Source organism: Acomys minous (assembly GCF_964271855.1).
Source record: "Acomys minous genome assembly, chromosome: 18".
Classification (NCBI taxonomy): domain Eukaryota; kingdom Metazoa; phylum Chordata; class Mammalia; order Rodentia; family Muridae; genus Acomys; species Acomys minous.
The window spans coordinates 25,733,742-25,752,696 of NC_140501.1; the positions used below are offsets into that span (position 1 = coordinate 25,733,742).

An 18,955-nucleotide genomic window follows, 5' to 3' on the forward strand; every position below is an offset into this window, starting at 1 on the left:
AGAAAACATTATTCCTGTCTTGGTGACTCTAAAGTTCTGAATGAAAATCAGTATCAATCATATCTCATCTCCATCAACTTAAATATCTATCTAGACCTAAAAAACATCTAAACCCCTAAAAACTAAACCTAATTGTAAGATTAAACTATCTGGTCTTCAGCCCCCTCAGAGGCTTGAGAAGGAATAAAATTAATTAGCTGGTTGAACTGGAAGTGCAGGTTAGCAGCTTTCAAAATGAAAAAAATGACAGAGACGGTTTGCCTCATAAACAATAACCCAAAATTCTCTATAGTATTGCAGCAGCTTCTTTATCCTTCTGGCCCAATATACCTGACAGACATATTTGTGAGGCAGGAACTATTGAGGACTTGCTTACCCTGTCTTGGCAGAGTTTGTCCAAAGACTCTGTCTGCAATCAAACTTGCCCATGTTAGGCAGAATTCTGTCTGTGGTAGAAATGAGGACATTTTGACCAATGGCTCGTTTGCCATGTTTGAAGCTATCTTGTTAAGGGGGTTCTTTGATATTCATCATCTGTTTGATGTAAGCTGAGAGTGGCCATGAGTTAGCATGTCTTGTTGTCAAAGAATTTTTATAATATAAAAAGCATCTTTAAATGCCATATTCTGTAGGTCTCTGAGGCTTTTAAAGACCTTATCTATTTTATATTATCTATCTGTAGGACCATATCTATTTTTTAAAAATAAGACATATATTATTGTGACAAAAATAGGCTAGTAATTGACATGACCATGACTTGATCAATTAACAATTATCTTGTACTACTTAACTATACTAACAGTATGCAATAGCACTTTTAATGTATTGGAAGTAAACTTTGAATTATAATTGAATTGTATGGGTTCAATACATCATATTAGAGTTGAAATATATATAATGTGTGGAGAATAATCTTAAGTATGAATTCTATACCATTGTATCAAAATTAAATTTATTTTATATCAATATTCAACATTCTATACCAACAAATTAAAAATAATTTTATTTGTTAGTAATGAATAAGGCCTTATATTGAGAAGTAGATTCAATAATCCACTTTTTTTGAATTTTTTAATTAATTTATTCATATTACATCTCAATGGTTATCCCATCCTTTGTATCCTTCCATTTCTCCCTCCCTCCCATTTTCCCCTTACCCCTCTCCCCTATGACTGTGACTGAGGGGGACTTCCTTCCCCTTTATATGCTCATAGGGTATCAAGTCTCTTCTTGGTAACCTGCTATCTTTCCTCTGAGTGCCACCAGGTCTCCCCATCCAGGGATCGTGGTCAAATATGAGGGACCAGAGTATGTGTGAAAGTCATACCCCACTCTCCACCCAACTGTGGAGAATGTCCTGTCCATTGGCTAGATCTGGGTAGGGGATTGAAGTTTACGGTCTGTATTGTTCTTGGCTGGTGACATAGTTTGATCAGGATCCCTGGGCCCAAATCTGCCTATCATAATGTTCTACTTGTAGGTTTCTAGGACTCTCTGGATCCTTCTGCTTTGCCATTCTCCCATGATTCTCTCATCTAAAGTCCCAATAGGGTGTCCACCCCTCTGTCCCACTTTCCTGGTAAGTGAAGACTTTCATGGGACATGCCCCTTGGGCTAGTATGCAGATATAAGTGAGGACAAATGGATTGAACTAGAAATTATCATAATGAGTGAGCTAATCCAGAAGCAGAAAGAGTCAATAACCCACTTTTTATCCAATCATCCCTATATCTTTCTATATCCCTCTTCTTTCTTTTCAACCCCTATCTCCACATCAATGAAAGAAAGATAAAAATATGTAGCCCATTACAGTATATGGTTGGAAAAGGTATTCCAAGCAAATTGACCCAAGAAATAAGCTACAGCAACCATCATAGTATCTAATTAAATATACACTCAACCAAAACTAATCAAAAGAGATGGGAAAGAAAACTTCATACTTTTCAATAGAAAAATACACCAAGTTGATATTTCAATTCTGAATATCTATGCCCCAATCACAGGAGCACTCACATTCATAAAAGAAACATTACTAAAGCTTAAATCACACATCAAACACCACATATTAATACAACTACAACACTCCACTCTCAACAAGAGATAGATTATTGTGGTGGAAACTAAATGGAGAGACAATTAATTAATAGTCATCATGAATCAAGTGGATCTAAGTGATAGATACAGAAATTTTCGCCCAAACTAGAAAGAATTCACCTTCTTCTCAGCACCTCACAGAACTTTCTCCAAAATCGATCATATACATGGTCACAAACCAAACTTCCACAGATACATAAAGATTGAAAAATTTCTTGCATTTTATCAGACCACCATGGATTAAAACTGGAACTAAAAACAACAGAAACAATAGGAAGACAATAAACACATGGAAACTGAACAACTCCCTACTCAATGATATCTGGGTAAGGGACTTAAAAAAAAAAAGGAAAAAGAAAAACTTCCTAGAAATCAATGAATCTCAAGGTACAATATAACAAAACTAGAGGGATACAATGAAAGCAGTGCTAAGAGGAAAGTTCATAGCACGAAGTGCCTTCGTAAAGAAATTGGAGAGATTCCCATACTAGCAACTTCACAAAACACTTGACAGCTCTAGAACAAAAAGAAGCAGACTCACCAAAAAATAGTAGATGGCTCGAAACCATCAAACTGAGGATTGAAATCAATAAATTAGAAACAGAACAACTCAAAGGGTCAAAAATTACCAAGAACTGGTTCTTTGAGAAAATCAACAAGATAGACAAACCTTTAGTCAAACTAAATAAAAGGCAAAGAGAGAGTATTCAAGTCAACAAAATCAGATATGAAAAGGGAGACATAAGAACTGACAGTGAGGAAATCCACAAACTCTTTAGGTGATACTTCGAAGTCCTATCTGCTTTTTTAATATAAGTACTGGATCTTCTTCAAATGCAGGATCCTAAGTTCTAACAAAGGAAACAAATTGAATATATAATAAGATATGTTGCCCCAGATTCCTTTATGATGTATACTACAACTTTCTTCAATGGAACATCATGGAATAAAAAACATTACTGCCCAAAATTTTACTCACACAATATACATGGAAAACATTTTTTCTGTTAAACTTTATTTATTCTTTTTATTATTATTATTATTATTATTATTATTATTATTATTATTATTTAATTTATTCAGATTACAACTCATTTGTTATCCTATCACTTCTATCCTCCTGTTCCTCCCTTCCTCATACTTTCACTCTATTCACCACCTCTAGGTCTAAGACCGATGGGGACCTTCTACCCCACCATATGGTCATACACCATCAAGTCTCATCTTGGTAGCCTGCCTATCCTTTTTTGAGTGTCATCAGGCCCCTCCACCAAGGGGAGGTGGTCAAATATAGGGCACCAAAGTTAATGTCAGAGTCAGTCTCCCACTCTACACATAACAGTAGAGAATGTCTAGTCCATTGGGTAGATCCACAGTAGGGGTTCAATGTTTACAACTTGTATTGCCCTTGGTTAGTGCAATAGTTTGAGCTGACACCCTGGGACCTGATCTACCCAGAATGATGTTTTTCTTGTAAGTTTCTAGGACCATTTGGGTCCTTCTATTTCCCCATCTCCTATATTTCTCTTACCTAGAGTCCCAGTAGGATGTCTTCACATCTGTCCCAATCTCCTGGCAAGTGAAGACTTTCGTGGGACATGTCTTTTGGGCTAGTGCCCAATTAAAAGTGAGTATATATATCATGTGAATATCTCTGCTTCTGGGTTAACTCACTCCGGATGACCATTTGTAGTTCCTTCCATTTGTCCACAAATTTCGGGAATTCCTTGTTTTTAATAGCTGACTAGTATTCCATAGTGTAAATGTACCACAGTTTCTTTATCCATTCTTCTACGGAGGGACACTTTGATTGTTTCCAGGTTCTGGCTATTAGGATTAAGGCTGCTATGAACATGGTTGAGTATATGTCCTTGTTGTGTACTGTAGCCTTTTCTGGGTATATTCCAAGGAGTGGAATAGCTGGGTCTTGAGGAAGCCCTATTCCCAGTTTTCTTTGAAAGCACCAGATAGATTTCCAAAGTGGTTGTACAAGTTTACATTCCGACCAGCAATGTGGTGTCATCACTTGAATTTTTGGTTTTAGCCATTCTGATGGGTATAAGATGGAATCTCAGTGTTGTTTTGATTTGCATTTCCCTGATGATTAAGGAGGTTGAGCATTTCTTTAAGTGTTTCTCAGCCATTCGATATTCCTCTGTTGAGAATTCTCTGTTTAGTTCTGAGCCCCATTTCTTAACTGGGTTATTTGGTTTGGTGATGTTTAATTTCTTGAGTTCTTTATATATTTTGGATACTAGACCTTAGTCAGATGTAGGGTTGGTGAAGCTCTTTTCCCAGTCTGTAGGCTGTTGCTTTGTTCTGTTGACAGTATGTCCTGCCTCACAGAAGTTTCTCACCCTCATGAAGTCCAGTTTGTTAATTGTTGACCTTAAGTCCTGGGCTGTTGGTGTTCTGTTCAGGAAGTTGTCTCCTGTGCCAATATGTTCCAGGCTCTTCCCCACTTTTTCCTCTAACTGATTTAATGTCTCTGATATTATGTTGAGATCTTTAATCCACTTGGACTTCAGTTTTGGGCATGGTGACAAATATGGGTCTAGTTGCATTTTTCTACATGTAGACATCCAGTTAGACCAGCACCATTTGTTGAAGATGCTTAATTTTTCCAAGGAATAGATTGGGTTTCTTTGTCAAATATCAAGTGACCAAATGTGTGTGGATTCATCTCTGGGACTTTGTTTCTATTCCATTGATCAACTAGGCTATTGCTGTGTCACAACCATGCTGTTTTAATTACTGTTGCTCTATAGTACAGATTGAGATCAGGTATGGATATTCCTCCGGAAGATCTTTTATTGTATAGGGTTGTTTTTGCTATCCTGGGCTTTTTGTTTCTCCATATGAAGTTGAGAATTGATCTTACAATGTCTTAAAAATATTTTGTAGGTATGTTGAAAGGAATTGCACTGAATCTGTAAATTGCTTTTGGTAAGATGGCCATTTTTATTATGTTAATTCTCCTGATCCATGAGCAAGGGTGATCCCTCCACCTTCTGATGTCATCTTCAATCTCTTTCTTCAGAGATTTAATTTTTTTCAAACAATTCCTCCACTTGCTTGGTTAGAGTTACTCCTAGATATTTTATATTGCTTGTGGCTATTGTGAAGAGTTCAGTTTTCCTAATTTTTTCCTCTGAATGTTTGACATTTGTATATAGGAATGCTCTTGCCTTTTTTGAGTTAATTTTGTATCCAGACAATTTGCTGAAGGTGTTTATCAGTTGTACCAGTTGTCTGGTGGAATTTGTGGGTCACTTAGGTATGCTATCATATCATCTGCAAATAGGGATAATTTGACCTCTTCCTTTCCCATTTGGATTCCCTTGATCTCCTTTTGATGTCTTATTGATCTGGCTAGAACTTCAAGAACTTTATTGAAGAATTATGGAGAACATGGGCAGCCTTGTCTGGTCCCCGATTTTGGTCTGAAATTTTTTTGTTGGGTCTTTATGGGGTTTAGGTATCAATGTCACTATGGCCTCATAGAAAGAATTTGGTAATGTTCCATCCATTTCTATCTTTTGGAGTAGCTTGAAGAGTATCATTATTAGCATACCTTCATTTTTGCTGTTTGTTAAGGTCGACAGTTTGTGAGGTTGTGATTTTACGATGGTGTAGTTATCTATTTCCTATGTGGTTTTGGTTGTAATTTGACCCGTTGGCATGGAGTTTTCCTTCTAGTAGCTTCTGTAAAGCCGGATTTATGGATAGGTACTGTTTGAAATTGTTTTTGTCATGGACTATCTTGTTTTCTCCATAAATTGTTACTGATAGTTTTGCTGGGTGTAGTAGTCTGGCCTGGTATCTGTGTTCTCTTAGGGTTTGCAGGACCTCTGTCCTTGCCCTTCTAGCTTTCATTGTCTCTTTTGAGAAGTTGGGTGTAATTCTGATAGGTTTGCCATAGCATGTTTTCGGCTTTTTCTCTTGCTGCTTTTAATATTTTTTCCATGTTCTGTATATTTTGTGTTTTTATTATTATGTGGCAGGAAGATTTTCTTTTCTGTTCTATTCTATTTGGTGTTCTGTAGGCCTCTTGTATGCTCTTATGCATCTCCTTCTTCAGACTGGGGAAATTATCTTCTACTATTTTGTGAAAGATATTTTCTGGGCTGTAGAGTTGTTCTGTGTCAGGAACATTTCCGATTTAGAATTTTCTTTGATGGTTGTTTCGCATTCTATGATTTTATCTTCAAGTCCTGATATTCATTCTTCCATTTCTTGGATTCTGTTAGATAAGGTCACCTCTGTGAGTCTTGTTTTATTCTCTGAAGCCTCTCGGTCATGTTTTTCTTCTGTGTGCTCCTTTATCATAGCATCAATTTTTATCTTCAGATCTTGAACTGTTTTAATGATTTCCTCCATATGGTTGTTTGTATTTTTTTGAAATTCTTCCAGTGCCTCTCTATATGACTCTATTATGTCTTCAACCTGCTTAGTTGCATCCTTCTGCAGTTGTTTACAGATTTTATTCATTTCTTCCATTATCATCTTCCCTACTAAGGACCTGAGGTCATTTTCTTGTATTTCGATAGTGTTTGGGTTCTCATGGTTGCTTTCATTGTGGTTGCTGGGATGTGGAGATGCCAAACTGTTTTGGGTTTTGTTTGTGTTCTTTCGCTGTCCTCTTGTCATTTTCATGTCTCTGATGTCTGGATGTAGCTTCTGGTGTCCCTCAGTGGTTAAGAGTGGATAGTTGATGACTGATTATAGCTCACATGCCCTTGTCTGTGGGAATCAGGGAGTATTTTTCTGGAACAGGCAGGTGATCTGGTTTCTACTTCTGGAGATTTTGCTCTACACCTTAGGCTCTGGATTGAATCAGCAGAAGTAGGTTTCTGTCTGGACCCTTTCACTTTACTGCTGTAATTCAGATCAGTTGTTTGGGACCTAGAACAAGGTCGGCACACAAGCACTCTGGTTGGGTAGATTGGTCCCAGCTGCCAAGACCCTGGCTGGATCAGATTTTCTGAGCTGTAGCTGCCTTTTAGCTCTGCCTCCAAGCTGTTTGCCCTTTCCAGGACCCTGTAGCCAGGAGCGCTCACAGATCCTCTGAGCTGTAGACACCTTTTAGGTCAGCGATTAGATACCACAGGGATGTCCAGTCTCTTCTGAGAGAATGGAGATCCTGCCAGGCCTGTGGGAGCCAACCAATCTGGGTTTTTAACTGCCCCTGTTTGGAGGCTCAGTCTGTTGTGCCTGGCTCTAGATTGGGCCCAGGTCAGCCTGCAAGCTGCGCACCCACTCCAACTGTTTTTGATAGGCCACACCACCTGTGTTTCCACTCAGCCTGGGCAACCTCGGCAATTTGGCATGGGGTGGGTGGAGGGGAACCCAAGGGCAGTTTCATCCTGTTCCCTAAGACTCCTCAGGCTAGGGGCTCCATTGTACCACCACCCCACACAATGAGTTTGTGCTTTATTGGCCAGCTACCGCCTGCAGGTGAGTTCCATTCGAACTTCTGGGGAGTGGGTTCAGGACCTCCGGGATGTTGCTTGTCCTGAGGCCAGGCCCACCAGTGCTCTGTGGAGATAGGGACCCCACTCACCTATAGTTCTCTAGATCCAGCAGTCTGTGGCTCTATTCAAGTCCCTGGTCTCCATGCAGTAGATCAGATACGGTGCATACTGGTGGACACCATCTTGGAAGCTCTTTGTCTTTAGTTTCATTACAGAATATCACCGCTCTAGAAAGCCCTGAAATCCAAATATTTAAATTCAAGTATGTAAATATGCAACAGAGTGAAATCATGTACAACTTAATTCATAACAATCAGGAACACCCAGGTTCTCAATTTAAATGAGGAAATGTTTTAAGATTCTGTGTAATTACAGAAATGGAATGTAATTTTGCAGTTTTTGTTTGTTTATTTGACTGATTGATTGTTTTTTCATTTTAGTGATCAGTGCAAGGAATATCAATATATTATAAAATAAAATAAGGAAAATACTATAAGTAACAGAAAATGTGGTTCTATTTAGTTATTGAATAAAATTAAGACAACTAACTCAAACACACACACAAACCTAATATTAAAAAATCAGAAAGATTATTTCTTTTTTAAAAATTATTTACAATACTCAAAACTAAATTACATGCTATGTACATCATAAATGGTCATTATTTTGACAAACATGGGTGTAAAAATAATTTTCACAATGAATTGTAATTGATACTCAAATTATGGAGTTCTAGCAAATGTCACTAATTTACATATATTAAACAAAATAATTTTTATACATAGTCCAAGCTGAATTGAATTGCTGAATTGAATTTAAGAACAATTAACTTAAAAGAAATGTTTTCTAGTGTATGTCTTCTTTATATAATTATTTTAAATTGTTTAAAATAATAGCCTAAAAATGTATATTTTATATATGATATAAGTATTCTATTTGTATAAACTAATTCACTCTTATTTTCATTACAAGTAAACTTTTCTTGACTTCTTTTTACTCTAAGATGCTTTATTTTAAATCTAAATATCACATACTTAAGATAAAGAATATGTTATGTGGCAACGTTGGGGAAGTTTTAAGTACACTCGTGGATATGCACTGAGTCAAGCAATTTAACTCTTATATTTCTTATTACTATGTGACCAAATTCCAAAAACAAGTGGTAGGAAGTAGTTCTCATTGGTTCCATTTCATCCAGGTATTAAAAAACAAAAGCAAAGGTCATGGTGTTGGAAGCATGTTGATAAGTCTCCTTCATTGGACTATAGCAGGAATCTAAAAGCAGGAAAAAGTCAAATATAGCTGGCAGTAGATGACCATAGTGACCTGCCTCTGCTGGCAATCCCACCTCCTAAAGTTTTTACAGCTTTCAAAATGATGCCACATGGTGGGAATAAATAAATCTATCTGATCCTCTGGAAAACATTTACAATTCAACCTCTAACAGAAACCCAGTGCTAACTTGTAGAATTTCTCTTTTGCCAAACTTACTCAGAAATACTATGCCTTAAAGGTAAACTTTAAAGAATAGCATAAGATTACATTTCCTCTACATTAACAGTATTCACGTCTTTTTAGACAACTTTGAGGAGAAATTCTTGGCCACTTTTTGCCTTTTTAGCATCCAAGTATGTTAAATAAATATCCAAGTAATAGACATATAAAGAAATATATCATGCATGAGCTAGCTCAATTTGTGTGCATTCAAGCTCAACACTTGCTAATATTCCATTTGTGCCTCCTGGATTCTCTATCATTTCCTGCTAAGTTGAAAAGTATAAAACATTTTAACCCATTGAGATAAATAATAATCATAGTTCAATTTAATAATTAAAATTAACAATTAGTTACCTTAAATTATTCAACATGGCACTATAGAAAATAATAATTCAATATACAATCAAAAAATTAAAAATAAACTATGTGAATGGATACATTTTTATTATTGTTTAAAAGTAGATATTTTACCAGTTTTTAATATCATACAATATATTTATATATAAGAATATTACCAGGAACCACATTATCTGTACAACTATAGCATCTTTATTTATATTGCAAATCATCTTTCAGTATTTATCAATAAAAATTGCATTAGCTGCCTATATAGCACTTTGTCATGCTCCTGTATTGCCAGCACCTTCCAAGGAAGGTAAAGTATCTGAGGTCAGCTGTGGATATACAGTAAGTTTGACCTGGTGTAGTCTAAGGAAAACCCTGTCTCAAAATAAGTAATTAAAGAATATAGTAGTACATAAATTTCATCTACAACAGGTACACAATTTGATCGACTTGGGCATTTATATGTGGCCATAAAAATATAAAGTAATTAACACATATATTGACATCAAAATTTACTTTAGTGCTTTTGTAATTTTCTTGTCTCTTTGAATTCCCAATATATACATAACATTGAAGATCTATTTTTGGTTACAAGAGATTATTTTGGATCTTTTTTGACATTCTTTCGGAATTATATTTCCGAAAGAATGTGGAAATATTTACATTATTTCCACATTCCTTTACTTCACTGAATATACACATCTTCTTCCTCTCTTTCAAATTTCATGGTTTCCTTTTTCATTAAATGTTGTTACATACATATCTGTATATGCTATATATATATTGATATACATTATCTGCCATTATATATATTATTTCCCACTCTATATTATTTATGTGTTTTCAGAAATTTTAAGAAGTTTTGGTGGCTTGGAAATTTTGTACTAATTTTCAGGAATTTTTTTTCATTCATCAACCATTAATTTATACTTAATATAATCATGTTTCTGGATAATTTGATAAGTTATTTCCTATTACTGTGATGTGTTTTCTTAAATAGACATAGTTGTATTTGTTGAAATGACTTGTCAATACACATATGATTCTGTTAAGGCCCTAAGCAGAAGCTTAGTAGGATAGCTGAATGTTAAGATATGTGAAGGTGGGAAAGCATTTCACAGAGTAGTTGTGGTGTTTCACAAACCCCGGAGCAGTTCCAATGCTAACCATGCTTCATGCTCTTTCATCATGTTAGTGTTGAGTATTTCCAGAAAAATTAATTATATTCATCACTTTTTACTCATACACTTCTGATGGAAAAAAAAACAAGCAAGCAAACAAATAAAAATTTTTTTCTGCTTAAAATTTTCTTGCTTTTTTAATGATTATTGGATTTTTAAAATGTTATTAGTACCTTGTGAACAATGAGTTATATGGTTTGTAAATACATTTGTAATTAAAGGTTCACTTCGTCACTTCTCCAATAGTGTCTCTTGAAATGAATTTCATGTTGTCAAATTTCTTTGGTTCTTATAGCATTATGCTTTGATATTTACCTAAAATATTTCACTGGCTAGAGAGGATAAGGATTTTCTCTTATTTCTAAAGAAGATTTATAATCAGGGTTTAACTTTTATCTTTGTAATCTTTATTGAATAAATGTACATATTATGAGGTTTATAGAGTGCATTACATTGTTTGTTTATGGTTATTTGACTTGTTCAGGGATAATCTTCCTTTCAACTTTCCTTTATTCCTTTCCATGTATTTTTGTATGTATATAAATGTTCTTATTTACAGACTTTTTGTTCATTCACATTGATGTGTTTGTGCTTCTTAGGAGCCAACATATTAAAGTTTAATTGCCCTTGTTTTGTACTAAGTGTGAATCTGTTTTGTTTTGTTTTGATTTTTGATTTTTTTAATATCTGAATTGTTTAAGTAGTTGCATATTCATAACAATAATAGACTTACATTTTACAGTTCCAAAATGTTTCTAGATTATTGAAAATAATTAGAATGAATTTTAATATACATTTGAGATGAATGGAACACTAGAGCATTTGACTTTTAAGCTTAAAACTTCAACATTTATGGGTAGAATATTATAGGTGGAAATTTCCAAAACTTATATCTGAGAACAGTGGCTCATGAAATAACTCACTAGAGCTTGCTTATTGTATCAATGCCCATAATTTATCATAACAACAAGAATGTGAAGCACCCTTAGGAAGAGACCCATCAGACGAATTCAGAGCACCTGAGGTGTGTGCTCCCTGAGGCTCTCATCCAACTGAAGCCTGTGGGACAAAGTCTAATCATATGTGATGTAAACTCTTGCTAGGCAGGGAGGCTTATTACTGACTCAGTAACTAGAAGGTTTGTACTAGAAGCTGGTCACCTAGGCCACCTCCAATGAGAAGGTACCAAAGTTCCAGACACTCAAAAGGAAATGGGTACTTTGTCTAAGAATGAAAGTTCAGCAGTTCTTATCCATGAATAGCAAGAATCCTCCTGAGTGAAAGTTCTCAGACTGAAGCCAAGAATAATCCTAGAAAGTGTTTCTTATCAAGGATAGCGTGCTCAGCCTGCAGAACTAATTGTTTGTGTACAAATTCTATTGAGAGAATGTAAAATAAAAGATATTTATCACTCTGCTCAGTCAAGTCAAGAAATTCTGAGTTACACTGTTAAAAAATATACTTATCATTGTTTATTTGATTTTCAAATCTTTGTTTGGAAAATATGTTTCCACTATCTTGATGACAATACTTAATATTTCAAAAATATTTCACTAAAGAGATTATATAATAGTAGTATTTTTGAACTGTATATAACTAAAAAGTTTGACTTAGACTCAAATATTAGTTAAATACTTATAGATTTCAAGATGTTCATATTGTTTTCACTATTTTAAAAATCTTATAAATACAGGTATATATTTTATGAATTGTCATAAATGCATACTTAAATATTTCATTCGTTATATCTGCAAGTTAATGTTTGTTAAGCTAGTGATTTAAATTTACACCCTACTGTACAGGTTTTGATTCAAGAAAAAGGTCTGTCTTGTGTTTTATAGTCACAAATCAGTTGGATTTACGTAGCTCCTGTAACAGTTAGGAGAAGTGAGCAAGCATGGATGAAGATCAAGTTAAGTGTGTTTGATCTTTTAACATACAATCTTCCCTTCTCCTTGCAGTCCAGTGACAAGAACTTGAAATGCCTTCTATATATTAAGTGAAATATAGTGAGTCTTGAGGGAAAAATCTGTAGAAATAACACCTATAAGTTGTTAGGTGTTCACTTACGGTTGCACATGTCAAATCACTAAAACTGTGTTACCAGCGTAAGACCTGTGCATTATCAGGGCAGTTAAACATTTGAAGCTAAGTGAAGAAAAGACACAACTAGTTACTACATTAGCCACAGAAGAAGTGCTAAAGCAGTGTTTCATTGCTTGTATTTTAGGTTGCTTGGAATTAAAAGAAGATACTATTGAAAACCTTCTTGCAGCTGCATGCCTTCTTCAGCTTCCTCAAGTAGTAGAAGTATGTTGTCACTTCCTCATGAAACTTCTGCATCCCTCAAACTGTTTAGGAATCCGGGCATTTGCAGATGCTCAAGGATGCATTGAATTAATGAAGGTGGCTCACAGCTACACCATGGTAAGGAGATTTAAATTTGAAATGTAAAAGTATTACACTATAATATCAAATGATACAATATTATGATGGCTCTCAACAGTTATTTTGTGAATAAATTGTTTTATGTGATTAGTATATTTTCATTTGGACTGTTATTATGACATATAATATATTTTATAATTTCAAGGTAACAACCTTAGCTTAATTTTATGGCACTATTATGCTTTTTGACCACATAATATGAGAGCTGAACATCAGGAATTTTAAATGTTGATAAGCAACTTCTTTTAAAATACTCAGCTTCTCAGGACTTTTCTATTCATTTCTACCACTGTCACACTTACCTTCTTTTAAGCTTCTCTTTAAATAAGTCAACTATAAAATCTCATAAATGGGGCAGCTCTGTATGTATGATTTGTTGATAAATAATCTTGGAGCTGTTAGCAGTGTAGAATGTTTATTTGCATCATGAATATTATGCATTTTAAGACAAATATTTAGAAATAGACATTTGTTACATATTTTATAAAGATAACTTTACAAAATATTGTCATAAGTTCAAAGTTTGAGTGGAATCCATAGTAGTCAACATATATTCTTGAAAGAGTTAAAGTGTATTTGGTTGTTTTACCACAATTTTCCTTCTATAGAGATGCTTTTATTGTGTTTATAGATATTTGAAAAGTCCTTTGAACTCTATACCTTTTATGTTTTTTACTTATTAAATATGTATTACTTTTATTTTATGTATATTCCTGTTTGGACTGTATGTGTGCATATGCATCACTTGCTTACCTTGTGTTGGAAAAGGTTAATTGTCATCAGACAGCCTGGAACTGTGATTACAGATGACTGTGAACTAACATAGGTTGCTGGAAATTGAGCCTGGCTTACCTGAAAAAATAACAATGCTCAGGGCTAAGAGCAGGGCTGATTTCCCAGAGGATGGGGTGTTCAATTCCCACCATGGCAGTGCACACCTGTCTGAAACTCCAGTTCCAGGGGATCTGACACCTTTACACAGAAATAACCACTAAAAAATACCAAATGAACATAACAAATAAAAGTAAATAATATATAAAAAAGGAAAGTAATGCTCTTAAACACTGAGACATCTCTACAGTCATAAGTTGTAAACTTTGAATATGACTCTTTAATATTGATGAAATTTTTATTTACTCCCAATAAAGACATTATATGTTCTTACAAAACTCAATACTTATTTTGCTAGAAATAATTATTCTCATGTCTTACATACAATGAAGAGTAAGCTCTAGATCAAAATGAGTTAGTAATATATTTTGTTAATAACTTTTATTGTATTTAAACAAATAAATAAATTATTATAGAATATTTCATTGGCTACTCAAATTAAAATTACCCAATCAGCAAAAGTAAAATTTTTGATCAGTCTTATTTCAAAACAAAAATAGGAAAATAAAACATTTTTCTGTCACTAATGAAAATAACATTTAAAATTATTTTAATCATTAATCTTAGAATTTCAGTATCTTCTAACCTCTATAATTTAAAATTTTAATAAATTTATAAGGTATAGTTAAAGATCATAGACAAAATAAAAGTACAGTATGTTATTCTGTTGTTGAATTCTTCATCAATATTCCATGCTAGGTCACAGCACTGTTTTTGAAATGATATGAGCCCTTCAAAATCAGGGTAAACAACAATGTTATCAACTAAAATATCAAGGTCCAACTGTTGTCCTTTAAAATTTTGTAATTTAAATAATTTATTCATATTACATCTAAATTTTTATCCCCTCACTTGTATTTTCCTATTGCCCCCTCCCTCCCTTTTTCACCCTATTCCCTTCCTCTAGGCCTGTGACAGAAGGGGATTTAATTGGGCACAATTCATTACAATTAAGAGCCCCTGGCTTACTTTAGCCAAAGAATAATACGCTGCCATATCAAGAAGGATAACGGTCCCTTCTGGTCTGGGTAGAAATTATTAATTCACTAATAAAAAATGTTTCCTTTGCAGCTGCTTCGACTGTCCCTAGTTTATTCGATAAAGTAACCATATTTTCACAGTCTTTAAATATGTACTATTTATGAATGTATACATAAAACACTAAAAGAGTCTTAGGTATGATACTGTATGATCTGATGATTCTAAGCAAGCTTACCGTTCCGATGTTGAATAAAGTATGCTTTCTGTCATATTTGGTTAAAGTTGAATTATTCCAAAAATTAGAAACATGAAATTATAGTATTCTCTTGTGGTTTATAGTTAATATTTAAGAGAAGAAAAAGTACTTCTCATTTGTTCTTTTTACTCTTTTTCATTATATCTAAGACTTGAAAATTAGTAGTTTGTATCTGATGTTATAATTTCTCATAATAAATTTGTTCCTTACCCCTGTCTAATCAGGAGTTTGCTCTTTGCTGCTCTATGCAATCTATGATTAGAAAGAAAGTCTATTTATTTTTCAACTTAAGCTTAAAAAATGAATTTATTATCACACATTGCCAGTTTTCCTACTATAATGACACTAATGTAGGCTTTCAAAAAATTTTTTTGTTTAATTTAAGACTTGAGTTTTCCACTTTTTATTTGGTTCCTAAAATTCTTTAGAAGATAACTGCTTTGTGCAATCCAGACCTTAATATTTTCAACTGTCTTTGCAATCATATCCTTCCTTCTTTTCCTTTAAGATGTTATTTATTTATTTATTTTGTGACAGTTATTGATTATGTTTAAATAATTCTGCATCTTTCCATGGAAAGTGACCGAGATTGAAAATTGTTCATGTACAAAGCAGTAGACTAAAAACCTAAAATTAGGCAGCAGTGTGAAAAAATTCTCTAACATTAATTTAATATGTAACTTCTACACATAGAGACAAAGGAAAGACTTAGTGTATGTCTATTAGGTTTCATTAATAAACATTGTATAATTGTGAATGTCATATTTTAAAATTAGTATAACACAACAAGACCATGTGTCTCACGAAATGAAAATAGTTTTACATAATTTGAAGATGCATTCCAAACAAAAATATAATATAAACTAACAGCATAATTTCTTTTTCTTGAATAAAACTAGACCATGAAAATAGCTGTTTTGTATACTTAATGAAAATGATTGTATCTAAAATAGTAGCATTTGTGTTTCTCATTCTTCATTTTACTTTTAGTATTAAAGTAAACTTTCATATTAAATAGCTTATGAAATATAATTTAGCAACTAAAGGGGCAGCTCAGCAGTTGAAGGACTTACTGCTCAGGTGAATAACTAGTCTTTGGTACATATACCCCACATATTATGTTTCATACCTCCCTATTGATTCAGCTGGGGTTTTATTCCCTCTCTTCCCTTGTAGGTACCTGTATATAAGTGAAATTTTACATAGATATCCACACCTACACATAAATAATAAAAGAGATTATTAAAATATACATATATTTTATTGGCTTTGAGCATCAGAGGCTAAAGATGAGCAGAATTTTCAAAATATATTCAATGTCTGTGTCTTTTTCTGATGAGATTCTCTCTAACATCATAACTCCCACTTGGCTTCAAAAACTACTTCCTTTTGAATATGTTAAGAATGTCACAACCTAAAACTTCTTTCTTAAATAGTTCAAGGTTATCCTTCATCAGTAAAAGGCAGATATGGAAGAAAAGTAGGACAAGAGCCATTATCTCACACATGTAATTACAAGTACATATGTAAAAAAAATTGAAAGATAAAATATATTTTAACACAGTCTTTAACCACATAGGCAATTGCAAGTATATTTGAAGGAAATAAAAAAGAGAAGTAAGTTCAAAGTGAGTCTTTAAAAGCATTATCTCTCACTATTAACCCTATGAAAATCAACTCCTTCTATTTGAAAGTTCATGCCAAAGACAGTATCTTTTTTCACAGTGTTCCTGAGAACAAGTTACACTGCACTGAAGTTTGAAATAATTACTAGAAACATCCTTCAGCTTTCTTAGACTTCTTATTGGCTATTAAAGACTCCACTTTACCTACCTATCTTTCAGCCACACAATATATTGTGGTTTTCATTGTTTTTTATAATATATTAATGTATGGTTCATATTCTTCAAGTTGTGTCTTAGGCTGTGAAGAGACACTATGACCTATGCAACTCTTATGAAGGACAATATTTAGTTGCGACAGGTTTACAGGTTCAGAGGTTTATTCCATCCATGTCATGATAGGAAACATGACAGCTTACAGGCCAATATGGCGCTAGAGATGAAACTAAGAGTTCTACACATTGATCCACACCCAGCATGGAGAGACTCTGCCACAACTGGTATAGCTTGAGCATATAAAACCTCAAATTCTACCCCCACCATGACACACTTCCTTCAACAAGGCCATACTGACTCCATCTAACAAGACCACACCTCCTAATGGCACCACTCTCCTTGGCCATGCATTCAAACACATGATTATATGGGGGTCATGCCTATTCAAAGCATCAAAGGTTGTAATGTTCAAAGCCCATACACTTTTTATATATGATCTCCCACATGTAACTTTGAAAATGCTGTATTGACATTGCCCTCAATAGTAGAAGAATTTACATTAAGTCAGCATGTGCATGTGTTCATGCACCAGTAGATTCCACAGATAGTTACTTTAGCAGAATCCACATCATTCAATTCAAAATTAGGCATCAGTTTTATCGAAGCATATCACACAGGTTTTTAATGAAAGTCTCTTCCCACCCCCACCCCACCCCTTTTTGGTGTTTGTTTCATTCATAGGAAAAAAATTACTGCAAGCATACATGTAGTTACCACATTTAGTTCTGGGGTTGGAACCTAAGGTCTAATCTAACACGTGCTAACAAAATGCTATTCCATCTACTTCATGTTAAGCCTTTCATTTTCTAGACGTGGCCCTCTTTGGTTTCCCAAAGAACGTTTGTTCCTAAACCCTGATCCTATGCCTTTGTCTTTCAAGGGCTGGAATCATACATGTATTCCTGACTATCCATAGTTATGATTTTGTGACTGATCTTACTTCATGTATCACAAACACTTTAATGGATGCAAATGCCATTTCTGTTACTTTTTATTTCTCTAGACAGTGTCCAGTATAAGTTACTGAATTACACAGTTTCCTATTGTTGTTAAAATATTAATAGGTGGGGGCTAGAGTCAGTGAAATTGACAGAGAGCAAGAGGTGAGGAATTCATGAGAGATGTTAGTAGGGGATAAGGAAAAGAAAACAATGGTAAAGTTATTTTAATTTCAAAAACCTGTTAAAATGTGAAAAGGACTGTGGCTCTCATAAATTGTGTCACTCAATGACAGTGCACGTGTGAACATTTGACATGCTCTTTTACTACATTCCTATACTTATTTTAGAAGTTCAGCCATGCCCACTTTCTTAACTGCTGTATTCTCCTTTAATACATGTATTATTACGGTAGGATTTTGTGTTCTGTTTTCTTCTGCCAGAAAAATCTCCTAGACATATTAACATTACATTCTACTCTGACTCATTGACTTTATTTCTCCAGTGCTTTTTTTCGACAGATATCTTTTTTCTCATTATTCTAAATCAAATTCTGCTGCTCTATATTCCTTATAAGACTTAGTGCTAACTGGCCTTATACTGTATTCTTATTTTTGCTGTAGTTCTCTACTCATGCTAATTATATTGTTGATGCTTTAGTAATATCTTATTTTAATATTTTAATAAATATTAATATATTATATTCATTATTGAATGAAAGGGTTAAAACCTGCATTAAGCCTTTATTACTATGTTCCAGCTCCTGTAATCAGTGATAATGGGAGTATAGGAATGGATGAAACAGGCAATATATTGTTCAAAGTCTCAAGTTTCATTTGTTCAATGAAAGTAATTATCACATTATCAGCATCAATTCTGATTATTTGGTCAGGTACAAGTGGATTTACATGCATAGATTGTAAATGTCATTAGCAAATAATACATGAAAAGT

The 18,955-nt window shown here is 34.0% G+C and overlaps 1 protein-coding gene across 1 annotated transcript in view; it reads left to right on the forward strand.

Moving 5' to 3' along the window:
- The window catches only part of KLHL1 (kelch like family member 1), a 323,361-nt gene that overhangs the window by 140,152 nt on the left and 164,254 nt on the right, over positions 1 to 18,955 (forward strand). Inside the window, exon 4 of the mRNA XM_084768289.1 lies at positions 12,822 to 13,018. Within this exon, the coding sequence (XP_084624415.1) occupies positions 12,822 to 13,018 (197 nt within the window). The remainder of the gene's footprint in view (positions 1 to 12,821; positions 13,019 to 18,955) is intronic.